Source organism: Pseudoliparis swirei, chromosome 8 (assembly GCF_029220125.1).
Source record: "Pseudoliparis swirei isolate HS2019 ecotype Mariana Trench chromosome 8, NWPU_hadal_v1, whole genome shotgun sequence".
NCBI classification, from domain to species: domain Eukaryota; kingdom Metazoa; phylum Chordata; class Actinopteri; order Perciformes; family Liparidae; genus Pseudoliparis; species Pseudoliparis swirei.
Genome location: NC_079395.1, coordinates 8588378 through 8604392, shown reverse-complemented (window position 1 = coordinate 8604392; position 16015 = coordinate 8588378). Strand labels below are relative to the sequence as shown.

The following is a 16015-nucleotide window of genomic DNA, read 5'->3' as shown; positions in this document are numbered from 1 at the left end:
ATAACAAATGTCCAAATGGCTGCGGGCAACATTTGATGTTTATCTCAAATCTCAATCTGGGATCGATTCAGCTCTCTCGCGACTGACGTCTGACGTAGTAGATCACGCCAGACCCTATCAATCGAGCGTGGAAACGCTTGTGTTGATGTCAGCCGCTGCTGTCCTGTCCTTTTGCTAACACACTGGGACCAAACTTCAAGCCCCAAGATGTTCTTGGCTGCTGCACTTCGCTCTGCAGTATCGCAGACGGTATGTTTATGATGTTCGTTATGGCTGTGGGTGAAAATGTAAATGCCCTTTTGAACAACTTGGAGTAAAATGCTATGACTCCTCACAAGGGCAAGTAGCGGAGGCCGCTAAACTAGCGTGAAGTAACGTTGGGTTACACTAGCATGCGAGCTAATGTCGCTAACTGCTGTCAAACGTTTACACGGTGATCGTTTGACGTATTTAGCAATTCAAAGGACACGTTTGTCTGGACATGAACAATTGCGTATTAGAATAAGTTCAAAACACGTAGCCGTAATTCGCTCGATGTTGTAGTTAGCGTTAGCTATTTCACACATTGCGGGTACTCTCCTTCCTATTTGGGACGACATGCAAGACCCCCTGACGTAAATCATAGTGTGTGGTATATGTTAAGTTGAGGTTCCTGCTAAGATTCTTCCACTGTTTGGTTTCAGTGGACTTAATAGAAATTAGACATAAGGAACTGGTAATAACCTTATAATAATTGTATGATCATCTTACATTTATATTGATGACTGACTTATTGCTTTTCAAATTAGTAAATCAAGGATGTATCTAGCTATAATAATTGTGTTTTTTAAATGTACAGCATGCCAAATACTCTCTAGCTATACAAAGTATTCTTAATTATGTTTAATATAGGTCTTTATGTGTTTTGTCTCTGTGGTAGACAATGAGAACATCACTACTTTGTCACTTTTAGTTTTCAAGCCCTTTCAGATTGCTAAAGGGAGATGAGCTCTCAGAAAAGACTCTCTTGGGATGTTAAAGTATGAAGTCGCACATTCAAGGTATTTTCATCTGACTTCTTTGTCTGTATGTGCAGGCCAGACACGTCAGGAGTCTGCATCAGTCTGCTGCACGCGCTGGAGCCGGTGGCATCTTCGTGGTGAGTTACAGTTTCTTTGCCAAAGTCAAGAAATGTGCAGAATAAGTTGGGAACTGTGTAGCCAGTGTAGTGTAGGCAGACTTAATTTGTTCACTGGCGATAGTGCTTTGAATTAGTTGAGTTATAGACTGTATGTACCTTTTATTTACAGGTGGTCATAGTATTTGTAAAAGTTTAAGCCAATAAAACTAATGTAGAAATGTGATCAATGCATGATTCAGCGATGTTTGTGCTTCTATTTTTGCTGAAACAATCCCAAAGGTGTCAGTTTCCAAAAGCTCTTAATTTATCCCAGTAGCTGCCTTCAGAGCCTATTAGTCATGCTGTGCACAAAAACATCACATGTGATATTGTCATGTAATGGAAACATGCCACGGTTTCATTGTCCCTTGATAGTAAAGATGTTTTGAATCTGTGATTGGAGAAGTCCGTTTGGTTGACTTGTTTTTGAACACTTTAAAAGTTGTGTATGCTGTTTTCTGAACATTAACTTCAAACTCCATTACATTTCAAGTTGTTCCTTTTCCTAATTGCACAAAGGATATCTGCTGCTCACAAGGGGGCAGTGTGTGCAGAAGCCCAAATAATTGTTATCCGTGCTGAGTCTTTTCAACGTCTGATAGCAGCATCTGTTTTACCATGTGGCCCTGATGGGTTATTCATATTTCATCAGATCTTATTAAATTCTATAGATAAGCCTGTTACTTGCATTAAGGCGGTGGTTGTTGGTTACAAAAACAACAGCATCCATAATATTGATTGAGGTATCATAAACATGTCCAATATAAAAAAAAAATTCAGTCAAAAGTATTTGCCCCACATTTTTAAAACTGACTGATACATGTTGTAATTTGAAGATGATTAAGGATAATTATACATTTGATAAAAATATGCAATGTTACTGTTGTAACTAAATGTTCTTTTATAAAAAATGTAACTTGTATTTCTCTTTTAGCACAGAGACACTCCTGACAACAACGCAGATACTCCCTTTGACTTCACCGAGGAGAACAAAAAGGTACGGCTCTCATCTGTGTTGAGCGGTTTCAGGAGAAGCACTGACCAACATCTTATATTTTCCTGTCTGTGCTTGAAATACAAATTCAGATAAACAAGTCAAACTAGTGAAACTGGCTTTCTCATGCTTCTCTTGTTTCAGCCAGACAATTTATTGTCATGTTTTCTTTCATTCTAAAAAGCTGAAATGTGATCCATGTTTTATTTTACATTTTAATGGACAGTAAATTGAGCACCTGATCATTATCACAGAGATAACACAATTATTATTTAGTTATATTCAGCTGGACATACATTTTTAAAGCTGATGACAATCTATATAACAGGATCAATGCAACTCTTGTAAATATCTGTGCTCGTAATTATTTTGTATGAACATTAGATCATTTAAAATTGGCCTAATTATTGAAGTAGAAACGATAAATGCCACGATTTTTATCCTCAGCAACTCCATATTTATGGTCAAATGTCTTTTTTTCCCTTTTTGTCTTTGATCCCTTGTAGAGGATTGAGGCGATCATTTCAATGTACCCCGTTGGACACAAGCAATCAGCCACCATCCCAGTGTTGGATGTAGCCCAGAGGCAACACGGATGGCTCCCGATCTCCGCCATGAACAAGGCACCGTTTTTCTTCTGCAAATTGTTCTACAGCTGTGTGATGCCAATTGAATTGTTGAAAACAAAAACAATGTATGAAAAGCCATACAACACCATGTCCTATGTGTCGTGCAATGACACTCGTATTTGTTTTCATTCAGGTTGCTGAGGTTCTGCAAATTGCTCCAATGAGAGTGTATGAAGTAGTGACATTCTATACCATGTTCCTGCGTCAACCCGTGGGAAAATACTTCATTCAGATCTGCACAACAACCCCCTGCATGCTCTGCAACTCAGACAGCATTCTGGAGGCCCTCCAAAACAAACTGGGTAAGGCAGACAGTTTCCATTTATGGTGGGGCACCAATGAAGAGATGAAAAGTCAGATGCCATTTAAAAAATGTTTTTATTGTGTGTATTAGAGATAAACAGTTTGGGAACAAACGTGTAAATATACAGGACTGTCTCAGAAAATTAGAATATTGTGATAAAGTTCTTTATTTTCTGTAATGCAATTAAAAAAACAAAAATGTCATGCATTCTGGATTCATTACAAATCAACTGAAATATTGCAAGCCTTTTATTCTTTTAATATTGCTGATTATGGCTTACAGCTTAAGAAAACTCAAATCCTATCTCATAAAATTTGAATATTTCCTCAGACCAAGTAAAAAAAAAAGATTTATAACAGCAAAACAAAATCAAACATTTGAAAATATGTTTCCAGGTGTTTCGAGTTAATTAGACGATTCAAGTGATTTGTTTAATACCCTACTAGTATACTTTTTCATGATATTCTAATATTTAGAGATAGGATATTTGAGTTTTCTTAAGCTGTAAGCCATAATCAGCAATATTAAAAGAATAAAAGGCTTGCAATATTTCAGTTGATTTGTAATGAATCCAGAATGCATGACATTTTTGTTTTTTTAATTGCATTACAGAAAATAAAGAACTTTATCACAATATTCTAATTTTCTGAGACAGTCCTGTATAGTTGTTTCTGCAACTCAAATGACAGTAAACTGTAGCAGCAAACAAGAAGATGTATCAGCTTGAATCAAGAGAGACAACTTCTGCTAACCTGATTCAGTCTGTGGAGCATTTAATAGAGCATCCTCATACTAGTTTGTTCATTTAATCAACCAAATAATGAGGCTATATTGGTTACAACTCACCTTACAGCGGTGTAATGTCAGGTCGCACTGCTTGAGTAAAATGTATTTGTTGTTTCTGTAACATAATCTGCAACTTTTCAGAAAACATTAGGTCAATGTAAAGCATGTCTTTATTTGTTTTTTCCAAAGCTATTAAGGTTGGAGAAACGACCCCAGACAAGATGTTCACCATGATCGAAGTGGAATGCCTGGGTGCCTGTGTGAATGCTCCAATGATCCAGATCAATGACAACTATTATGTGAGTATTTGACGACTCTGTGCAGACGGCCTCCTGTCTGAATATTATCACAATTAACTAAATTAGGTTAAAGCCTGAACTGAGTTTTCCAAATAATGTCTGGAATACACCTCTCAGTCCTTTTTCAGGAGTGGAATGTTAGCCATGGCAGACCATCATTTAAAAATGAAAAGTAATATGGCTTGAGTAACAACTTTGTCTTGTGCAAAGATTCATTTTTGGAGCCAGATATAATATGAAAAGCTGGCTTTTTGGAGTTATGGTGACATGATCGGAAACTATCCTGCACTCAATCGCCATGAGAAGTTAAGTTATCGCAAGCTGAGCAAAAGTAAATGAGCCCTTTCAAATAAATGTGGCTGAGAAAGGAGGAATTTTCTGTAACACCTAAAATTGCTGAGCTGTGATCATTGCAGGCAGAAGTGTAAGGTGCTTCAGAATAATTGGCACTTAGAAATACGTGCATTCAGTATTGGAATCATTCTATCACCAGTTGCATGGATTTGGTTTTATTAAAGATGAAACGGTTTGTAGATAATCACATGTGTCGGGGTGATTCTGGCTTCTACATATGGAAAGAGCTGCAGCACTGAGGAGACATTAGTGTAGCTGCACACATGACGATTATTTTGAGATGTAAATGTCTAATTCGATCTTAATGCACATTAAAAAAGAAAATAATTTTGTAACTTAACCATTTGAAATATTGTTTGACCATCGGTACTTGTGATTCTGGTCGGGGATACAAATTGTCTAGCATCACCAGCGCTTCTTTGGTTACCTGGGTTTAATGTATTCATTTAATTCAATTCAATTATTTGGCACAGTTGTAACTACTTTATAACTGACTTAAGGAACATAATGTTCTCTTTAAAAAGGGAGTCAACACAGACATTTTCATTATCTGTTGTAGTACATGAACATTCAGACTATTACCATATCTGATTGTTATTTATAAGGTTATTGTGTCGTAAGTCTGCTATTTTTTAATTGACAGTGTAAAACCTACTTTAATATGTCTGAATCATTTTTTTAAATTAGCTATAATCGGCATAAACTACTTGTAATATTGAAAAAGCGGTGCACTATCTGGCTTTCTTCTCATTTATCCTGTTTCTTCTTGTTTCCAGGAGGACCTCTTACCTAAGGACATTGATAACATTATTGATGAGCTTAAAGCAGGCAGAGTCCCACCACCTGGACCCAGGTACATACAATATCGTCATGAATTAATTAATCTATATTTTTCTGGTTGATGGAGGAAATTTGTTTGTCGTTTAAAAAAAAGAAAGTATGTGCACTGACTGATTTTTTCTTCTTTTTCTACAGGAACGGGCGTTTCTCCTGTGAGCCTGCAGGTGGATTGACCTCTCTGATAGAGCCTCCTAAAGGGCCAGGCTTTGGTGTAAGACCAGACCTGTAGACCTTTTTGGTCACTATCTGCTTTTATTAAAGGCAACTTGTCCCTGAAGTTGATAATATGGTTAAATCAAACATGTTGTGTAAATAAACTGTTCATACCTGTGCTAATTGTGTCATATTGTCACTTATAGGATTCTAATAATGACATGGTAATATAACTAAATTAATGGTATAGATTATATATTTATAAGTTGGCCTGTGTAGCAAAGTAGTACTTTGAATATAAATACATACGACTGATGGTAAGAGTCTCATACCTGTCAGAATTTTTTGGCATGTTGAACAATCTGGTATTTTACAGAATTAATATTCTGACATGTCTTTTCAGGGTTCTAGAAATGTTTCTTAATTCAATAACACTATTTTGTGCACTGGGCTAGCCTAGCTGACAATTAACTAAACCTAAAATGTCGCTTCCTCTGACCAGCTCATAAAGGGTTTCACTTGACTACCAATCACATGCACATTAAAATGCCTTTAGAAGAGTCATGTAGATGTATTATGTCCAAGTGTGGCACATTAAATGTGTGCAAACCAGTACATTCACTTAAATTGAAATAATTTAATAGAAGAAAAAAAGAGGACATCCAAGTATGTATTTCTGTTCAGAATTCCCAAATCAAAGTCAAAATCATTTGATAACATCCTAAATTGACTGAATACATTTTACAGATGTATTATTACAATTTATTCAAGGCTACCAAATGTCATTTGTTATAATCCAAAAATAATATTAAATTTGTAAATGAATACATGTTTCTAATATAAATTATCACTAGACACACTCAATCAGATTTAATTATCTTGAATTTGTTTCAACTAGTGTTTATTAAAATGATATGCATGTTCAACATCCAAAACTATGAAATGTGGATATGATTAATTGGAGAATACAAAATTACCTTATCCTACTAAGTCTTACTAATACAAATATAATTACTTGGACCATAAATTAGCACTTTGAGAAGTCAAAATGTAGTTAGTCATGTTAAATTAACATTTTGACTCATTCATGAATACCATATATCTTCAAAGTTAATCCGTTTAAGCTTATAATTCTCCACACAGCCCTTTCCCTACAACTGCTCCTGACATTTCCATCCTGCCCCGGTGGCGTTTTCTCGTGTCTAGCCGGTGCCCCTCCCCCACACCGGGTTCCTCTCGTGACTTTCAAGCCTGCTCTGCAACATATAATATTGTGCACCATGACGCATGCGCGCAACATACACGATGATGCAAATATGACTGCGCAACCAATTCCGAGCTGGCCGATACAATGAGTCTAGGGCCTATAAACTGGCCGAATTCACGCTTTGATTAAAGTGGCACAAAATTATTAAGCCATGCTCATATGAGAGACGGAAACCACCACTCCTCTAAACCGCCGCCGTGATCTTCGAGAAAGTTCCTACTAAGCGCAACACAGCAGCGGAAAAGATGACGTCAAGTGCCCATTACTGTTCTTCCCTCTCGTCAAAAAAATCCACACGCTAATACTCATCAATAGACGTGACACGAGCCGCTAGCTGACAAAGGGTGAAAACGCGGAGAATGTTCCTAACAGTAAAAGGTGGGGATTTACTCACAGCGTCGATAAAACAACGAGTTAAATCGTTTCCACACATACCCATCTATAGTCTATCCAGCAGACAGAGACCTTTTAAGCTCCGTGCGGCTCACACCGTCACGTGACTCTCCTCGACCAATGAAAACGACGCTTGCATGTTCGCTGGGCTTTTCTCGGAGAGGACGAGTGACGAACGGCTGGGATGTTTTCAAACCCAGCGATGAACGTCACACAGCCGTAGGCTACGGTTAAGGTCCAATATTTAGGAATTAACTGTTTATATTGCGCAATATATCACACATAGAAGAACCCGAATGAGTCCGTGGGATACGTGTGACCCAGTTTGAAGGTAGGTGGAAAACAAGGTTTGTTGTCTGCTTGCCTGAGATCCTATAAATCCTAACGTTTAGTTAACGTTAGCCATATGGCTACAGCGAGGGTGCTAACGGTAAGCTAACGTGAAGTAAACTGCGTGCGAAAAGGGAGCGTTATGTATCTGCGTGGGCTCGTTACAGTCGCGTGCCACGTGTGTTACACGCATATAACACTTCGCCAACTGTCTTTTCGCCCTTCTCTGCGTTTAGAAACTCTGCCTCCTTGGAAGCGGGAATAAGTGAAGCCGATAGGAAAATGTCGGGGCGGAACGGAGTGAGCTGGGTTAGCCCCAGTCAGCGAGGCTGTGTCGGGCAGGAGACGAGCTTGCTAGCTCGCTAGATTAAGCGCTGGGGAGGGGGAACGTTGTGAGGGCAGCGGAGGGTCTGCAGCGGGCTTTTTGTCTCAGACTGTGCTGTGCTCTCGTGTCAAATATTTCAATTTAATACGTGAAACTTAGATTTAGTTTTTTACTTATGTTGGCCACAGCGTGACGGTACACCACACGTTTACACGTGCGACGCATTTCAGGACGTAACGTTGTCATAACCGGAGCTCGTTGTGTTTAGGAACCTCAGTTAAGTTGAACATTTGAGCGCTCAACATATTTATGTCTGTGCATTCATTGAAAGCAAGAACGGAGCGACATTACTGTGAGGTGGGTGGTGTCTGCAGTGATATAAGCTAAACGCCACCGTTTGTTTACACCCAGCGCAGTTGTTAAATTATTGACTATTATAAATCTAGCGTACATGTGTAGCTTAGTTATGTTTTGCTATGGATTCAAGGAACTTGCATAGCTTGATAACCAGGAGCTTGCGCCTCCCAGCCGGCGACTGTGACATCTTGGGGGTGTGTTTGCCTGACACAAAAGCTGCCTGTCAGTGCGGCGACCGCTGAAAACCAACAAAACGTCGACCTTTTGAAATGAAAATACCCAAGAGATATGTTGTTGAGACATAATTTAATGATTATTATTATTATTCAAATACTATTAATATTGAGAGCGGAGAAGAATATTTTGCCAAAGCGTAAAAAATACATTTTGCATAAATCCGAATGTCTACAATATAATAATAAAAAAGCCAAACATTGCACAGTATTTAAACTGTAAACACTTTAGTCACATAGGATGCTAAATAAAAATGTTGAGATGTGAGAAATATTTGTCTTTTGTAAGGCAATGGAAGCATGCAAATGTTCAACCATTCTGGTACGGCCAGGAAAAGGAAGGTGGCGGCTTCTAATTTGTATGCTTTAAAAAATATGTTGTAATCACAAAGGAAACGTTTGCCTGTCTGTCGCTGAACTCTACTTTTGATGACCACATGTTTATGCTTAAGAAGAAAAGGCTCATGTCAACAATAAATAGGAACACATTCTATGATTGCAAAATTATTATCTTAATGAACTCAGTTAATGCCAAGGTAGTTATGTTGTCATCAAAATATGTTTATAAATGGGGGGAAAAACATGCTCCTCTGGGAGCCTATTTTAGAAATTATGTTAATTAGTATTTTATCGTTTGACAGAGGCAGTGAGAATGAGGGTTTGAACACAACAGAGCTTGACTTTCAGTTTTCCGTGTTTTGACAATACTTGTCAAGGACTTACATGTCAAATTCAGACCTCCATGAAGAGGAAACAAACAGGTGCTATAATTACAAAGTGCTTTAGGAAAAATATTGTAAATTTGATATTTATTTGTTTTTACAACTCAACAGGAATTGAGATAATTGAAGAGAGAAAAACTTCAATCTATGTTGTGACATAGTAAGACATAACATATGTTGGGGCGGGTTTTGCTGAGTAAGTAGTACGTGTATAGTTTTTTGTACGTTTCAGTAAGTATTCTTTTTGTGTCCATGATAAGTTTGTGCTGCAAGTATTTCAATATTTAACCACAATACCAAAATTAAAAGGACATAAGAATGGATATAAATACCGCCAGGCAAATTATACACTTTCGTTTTAAAATGCAGGTGTAAGGCAACATCTCCTTCCACGTGAGTATTTTAGCATCGATGTTGAAATAAGGTCTGTTTGTACTTGCAGCCCTAGAAAAACGCATATCACATAACCATTCACGTACGTTGGGCATGCACTTGCCAATTTACAGAGGAAGCAGATTGATTGCTTTAGTATTATTGTATCTGTAAAACTTAGTTACAAGACTCTCTACACACACATACACACACTTTAAATATGAACAGTTAATAATGTATGTTTTACTAGATAATGGCCCAAGTAATTTTGTGGAAACACAGCTATTGCTCATTTATCCTCGGGTTCGTTGTCATTTCTCATATACCAGCTCTGCCAGATGTTTCAATGAAGTCCCCATCATATTGGAGAGCAGTATTTATGCTTTTATTGGTTTACAGTTTCTTTGTGAGCTTCCAAACAGTGGTAAAGAAGAAAATAAGCATAAATGGGAAAAACAAGTCCTCTGTTTTATGTCTTTCAGCCTCCTCGAAGCCACAAACCAGGTCTTCAAATGTCCGTTCCGTAGGGCTCAGTACTCTTCTGCACACGTTGCTCAAAGTGCCTGAATAATAACATGCCTCCTGCCGTTTAGGCGGTAGTAGCATTATAAAATGCAGAATTGAAATACATAACAGCTGCCGGCATAGACAACAAGGCCAGCAACTCCTGTAATTCGTTATCCATGTTGAATTAACCACTGGTAGTTGCTCGATAGTCAGGGCTGTTTGTTTTTTCTAGTGCCGTGATGAATCAGAAGGACACGTTGAGCTCCTTAAATCCAATCAAGTCATGGATGTTGGTGCCTACGACGTTGTTTCCAGAGGTCTCCGTTTCTTCTCGTCCAGACTCAAACGAAGCCCTGGAGTTTTAAAACTAAGACCACGTCAGCTGCGTTTTCAAACGTCTATAACGCCGTAGTAGTGGGGACGCTCGGCGTAAAAGTATCAAACATTTTGTGTATTAAAACCAAACCTAGTCGCTTTGATACAGCTTGAGGATGCATCGCATGTTGATGTAGCTGAGATTGAGTAAGTCCTACTGTGCTAAAGGTTGTATTATGAAAATCACATATGGAAAGTAATTTATATTACATTATATAACTACAGTTTCTTGCAATGTGTTCGGAGTATTCTAGCATCAGTTACATGTGCAGTCCAAGCCAATGTTCCTCCAAGCGGAGAGGTACATCGTGTGAAAACAACCAAGATGCCCGTTAACAAATACAGCCCCAAGAGCGGCATAGTGGACAGTTTGATGTGAAGTATGTACCGTTAACACATTCTTAACAACCTGATGTCCAGTCGCAATGAAATCTCACATTTGTGAAATTATTTATGAACCATTTAAAGATTTTCTGGCTTGATAAACACTGGTAAAAAATAACCTACTTTATATGTAATTTGGGAAACCTTTCAATGTCTACTATAGCCTTTGTAAATAGACTTTAAGCCTCTTAGTTAAAGAATAGGGCATTGAAAAGCAGGACCAATTATGTAAGGACATAAAGTATTCCCTTGTGTTCTGCTTTAGGATTTTTCTCTTTCAGGATGGAGAGATCAGACACAATGCGTTTGGGCCTTATTTTTAAAGCACAACAATACTTTGTTGAATATTTCCACCGACTGATGGCTATGTCGATGGCAAAAGGTGTTTGTATCACATATTCTAGGATGGTATATTTAGTAATTTAAGAAAAGGAAAATAAGAGGTGTTAGAGGTAACAATGTGACCTTCACAATGAGGTGGAGGTGCTATGGGTATTAACGCAGATCAATTGAATGTTAAAGACAGTCTTACGCAATATACTAATCCTTATCTAACTTGAAAAAAATAGAAATGTTTATTAAATAACATAAATTAAGATCTTTCGTGGTGTACAGGTCATTTCCTATTGTGTGAGCCCCATTGCACTTCATCTGGAAAATCTTTCACACTAGATGATAAAAGGAAGTTATATACTGTTCATTCTCTGTATGCATACTTAATAGGATACCAGTGCGATAAAAAAGAAACATGATTCTTTTTTTAAAAGAAATATAGTTGACTCTGTAGTGTCTGCGTCTCAAGAGGCCCAGCAGCATGTGTGGGTTTGTTTGCGTGTTTGTGTGAAATGGGCAAAGCCTGATTACACAACATGTGCTCGTCTTTACCATCAACTGAAGGTGTGTCGAGCATTGTTTCTGTCTGACACTTTGAGTGCAGTATCTCGACTCCTGATTATCCACCCTGTGACCTTCATGCTGGAGAACACAGCACCACACATGCAGAGGGAAAATACGGTTAGTAACATACAACGTTCTATGTTACTAATTGTCATTTCGATGTTTCCTTTCACGAGTAAGCCATTAGAACAATTTGTGTGCATTGATTGTCGTCGGCAGGGAGTGTGGAAGACACTTTGACAATGAGCATGTGGTTGCGTTCTTCATTGCTGGACTGCTCTCAGTTCACTTGTGCCAAAGAAAGCGATCATATCCTGTTTACGCTGGCTCTTACAGTGACTATGCTTTCTGAGGGCCAAGAACCCTCCTGTTGCAAAATAGTTTAATTCGTTTTTAATACACAGGGCCATTTTTCTGCATTTCCCCCCTCAAACATTTACCTGACCTTTTTGGCGTGACTCGTTTGGGAAACATTGTCAAATGTTGTTAATCATTTCCAGTGGGATGGTTCACTACTCGTGTGGTTTCGCATGCCTTAAAACAGCTTTGAGTGAGTTTCACATCGACTCTGTTTAAAAGGCCACCTTTAAGAAAACCTTTTCTTTTTTTTAGATTATAAAACAGTCATTAATCATGTTTGTTTCTGGCTGCTATTTATTTGTGATAGATAGCGTAGCTATCATTAGCAACTGGCCCTGGCTTCCTGGTAACTCCTGGTTTGGTTTTCTAGCTGCTCCTGCTAGCAGCCTGGCTACTATCCAAACAATCAACATGTTGCACGACACACCCGGAGCTCAGTGCTATGATAAAGGCTGAATAAATCACCGTTTGTTCTGTTATACATTTGACAGCGACAAAAGGTAGCGGTTGAAAAGATGACAACAGCGTAGGTAATGTCTGTATGATCCGTCATTAACAAATGTTGAAACATCATTTGACTTTGAGTATGGGTTTGCATCAGCCAATATAATTGTTGCACAATGTAGGTGTAATTGCTTCCCAAATAGTATTACATTTAGCTATTCCCAGATAAGAGAATTATTTTGCTCTCCCTCCTGACAAAAAAACACAAAAAGCATTGACAAATATACAAAAATGGATTCAGAGCAACCTTAAGTTGTCATGGAGTTGTCCCTTAGTGGCTTTGTTTACTTAACAACTTAATACGTCTGGTGGGTGCAGCTGTGTCGCAGTAGAAGCTCTCCCCTCCAGTCCATTAGTTACAACGTCATGTATTTATTTGTCGACCGATATTTAGACCAGAGTTGGTATGTTGAGATAGATGGATGTTTTCCAGTGTTTGCAATCACATCAACACACAATCTGATACCACAATAAACAAGGAGGGCACTTGTACATCTGAAATGAGCGTTAAATATAAGGTGGTCAGGCTGTCTATTTTCTGTAATTCTTTATATTAGTGTAAGGAGCAGTTGGAATAAATGATACCCGAGGTCTTATCTTTATAATACAGATACTTTCATGCCTCATACAGAAAACAGGAATCAAGTGTTGCGCTTCTGTGAGAAAGCTGAATTGATCCCTGCGATCATGTCCTTTAACTCCACACAGCTTCATGTTTTAAATGTAATACTAGAGAACCCTAAATTCAATATGAATAGGCTGGTTCTGATTCAGCACTGACTATATTCATACTTTAACTCTAAAATGCTGCTGGTTGTGGCTTGAAATTGTTGTGTGAATCATTTGTTACACTAGCAAGAGAATATTTTGTATTCTCCTTTCCTGTTCCTTAAGACTGAGACTGACACATTTTAAAGTATAACCCATATTAACCAAAGAAGAGCTGAAACAATCCATTGATTCATCAATAAGTTAATTGGCAATTCTTCCTGGGATAATTTTGATACATTTATCAATACCGGTAGTTCAAGCTAAACCGGTCTATATTCTTTTCAGTTTGAAGACCGATATGCTGTGTGAACCTGAACACGTGGCCTCTCTGAGGCTCAGTCTGGCGTTGCAGAGCTGTGTCACGCTTGTGATCGGATCAACATCTCGTCAAGCTTCACAGGAGGTGACGGGTGTAGATGGAGTCATTACCTTCGCATTGAAAATGCCGGAAGGTTATGTTTTGATCGCCGTGTATTTATTTATTTGTTTGTTTGTTTGTTTGTTTGTATGCGTGTTATTCGCAAAACTCAAAAAGTATTGAACCGAATCGCATGAAATTTGGTGGGATGATTGTTTATTATCCGGAGACCAGTTGATTAGATTTTGGGATCGATCGGGTCAAAGGTCAAGGTCAAAGGTCATGAACAGGTCAAAATCTTTCGCAGAACTCAAAAAGTATTGAACCGAATCGCATGAAATTTGGTGGGATGATTGTTTATTATCCGGGGACCAGTTGATTAGATTTTGGGATCGGTCGGGTCAAAGGTCAAGGTCAAAGGTCATGAACAGGTCAAATCTTCTTGAATCACATGGAATTTGGTGAGATGATTGGTTATTATCCGGGGACCATTTGATTAGATTTTGGGATCAATCGGGTCAAAGGTCAAGGTCATGGAAAGGTAAACATTTTTTTTTTTTACCATAGCACGATACATTTGTGTCCAATTGGCATGCAACTAATGCCAAAATGTTCATAATTCAATGCCCAATCTTGTGAAATGCGAAGGTATGCGCTCTACCGAGTGCCCGTTCTAGTTTCTTGAATGTTATGAGAACTAACAGCATTTCCCTCCATGTTTTTTTATGACTGAGTGAGTCCTGCAAGTTGCTCATATTTAACCCTGTAGGTTGGGGACACCTTGTTAGAGATGGGTTTTTATTTTAGTCATATGGGCAGTGACAAAGATGACAAAAGTAATTTTTCTTAAAATATCTAACTGCAAAAGATATTAAATAACTTTTTGGACTTCATACATGTGTGCTTTATTGGTGCTTGAACAGCTTTTCAGAAATAGAAGTTTTGTTGTTGTTTCCAAATGAAATAAACATGTTATTTATGGTCATTTATTAACTTTGAGTTCGGTTTCTCCATTTCTACTCATTAACTGCTGCTGTGAGATTGACCGTCCCTTCAAAGTGTTTTGTCCAGTCATGTGAGCGTGGCACTGTGGTAGGAATAAGAACAAGACCAATGCCTCGGTCCTAACCTTTGCTCTAATTCTTCCCAAATCCCCCCTCCCCTCCTTTTTAACACAAAATCATCAGTAAAGGCTTCATTGTTCTTGTCCGCTGCTTGGACATCTGATCATTACACATTCAGAGCTGTGGCGGCAGGCTTCTCGAGACTCTTGGACTCTCTGACCAATTTTAAAGGGTGTGTTTCAGTGGGCTGAGCCTGGCACTCCCGCCAGTAAATTAACCCCATTTAGGCCTCGAATACAAACATTAGGCTATTTTATGAGTCTTTTAATTTGTGTGCGAGCAATGCCCGGAGCCTCCCCCTAGTTAGGGCTATTGTTGTTTTTCAGAAAGCTTTTAGGTGATGCTAAGGCTGTGAAACCGTTCAACACTCAATCTTATATAATATTACACATTTAGGACCCGCAGTGAATTATAGCTCAATGCTCGGATTATTATGAATTAAGCTCGACAATTTGGTGTCCTGAAAGTATTTTGTAAGAGTGTGGTCGATTGGGCAAGGAGTTAACCATTTGGGCTATTTGTGTGACAACAGGTCCTCATCAAGTGAACATTTTTACAGTTTTAGCAGGTGGTTAAATGTGACTTCCTCATTCCATGTGAAAGGGGCTAGTGCAGGTGTGTCCAAAGTATGGCCATTGTTTTATTGTCCCGCAGCAAATTCTAAAGAAATATTGGAATATGGCCCACACAAGAAACTTGCACTTGAGTGTATTGTAGTTCTTAGGGTCACCACTAGGTGGACTACTGGCTTCAACAACGCAGATTCTCCGCAAAAAAACTAAAGGAATCAAAGATTTCTTTTTGCCGTGGATGACTAAATATGGCAGAACCAAAGAAACGAAGTATAGCAAGTGAGTGTAGAACATTTCAGAAAAGGAATATTTGTTCAAAGAAGTCAAGAGGAAGTGTGTCTGTTTGATTTGCAATGAAACTGTTGCCGTGATGAGAGATTATAATGTACGACAACACTCCGAAACCAAGTACACGTCTTATACTGGTGCCGAGGGGAACTTATCATAACTTTTGCATTCCTGGTGCTGCTTGGTTTGAGGAGCCTCAAGGGCACAGCAGAGGGGAAGGACCTGTGTGACGCGGCGTCAGATCCAATCCACAGGATAACATGCATGGGACTTAAAGCTGTGAGGAGTTACAACCGATGAGGCTCCAGCTTTTCTAGTCGATCTTACTCATCATCTCTTCACGCTGAACAAGAGCCTG

At 38.6% G+C, this 16015-nt stretch overlaps 2 protein-coding genes across 4 annotated transcripts in view; both read left to right on the top strand.

The window, feature by feature from the left end:
- The first annotated feature begins 125 nt into the window (after nucleotides 1–125).
- Nucleotides 126–5696, top strand: ndufv2 (NADH:ubiquinone oxidoreductase core subunit V2). Its single transcript, XM_056420672.1, has 8 exons — nucleotides 126–249; nucleotides 1076–1138; nucleotides 2094–2156; nucleotides 2660–2776; nucleotides 2916–3084; nucleotides 4062–4171; nucleotides 5302–5378; nucleotides 5501–5696. Exons 1-8 carry the CDS (start codon nucleotides 208–210, stop codon nucleotides 5592–5594), a joined length of 735 nt encoding a protein of 244 aa, XP_056276647.1. The 5' UTR covers nucleotides 126–207; the 3' UTR covers nucleotides 5595–5696.
- Nucleotides 5697–7370: 1674 nt separating this feature from the next.
- The window catches only part of ankrd12 (ankyrin repeat domain 12), a 28967-nt gene continuing 20322 nt past the window's right edge, over nucleotides 7371–16015 (top strand). For 2 of the 3 annotated variants that reach the window (XM_056420711.1, XM_056420708.1), the window contains exon 1: nucleotides 7371–7509. The gene's annotated coding sequence lies outside the window, so the exon portion shown is untranslated. Of the gene's footprint in view, nucleotides 7510–11779; nucleotides 11798–16015 lie in introns of those variants that run through there. The other variant, XM_056420710.1, reaches the window with a different exon arrangement.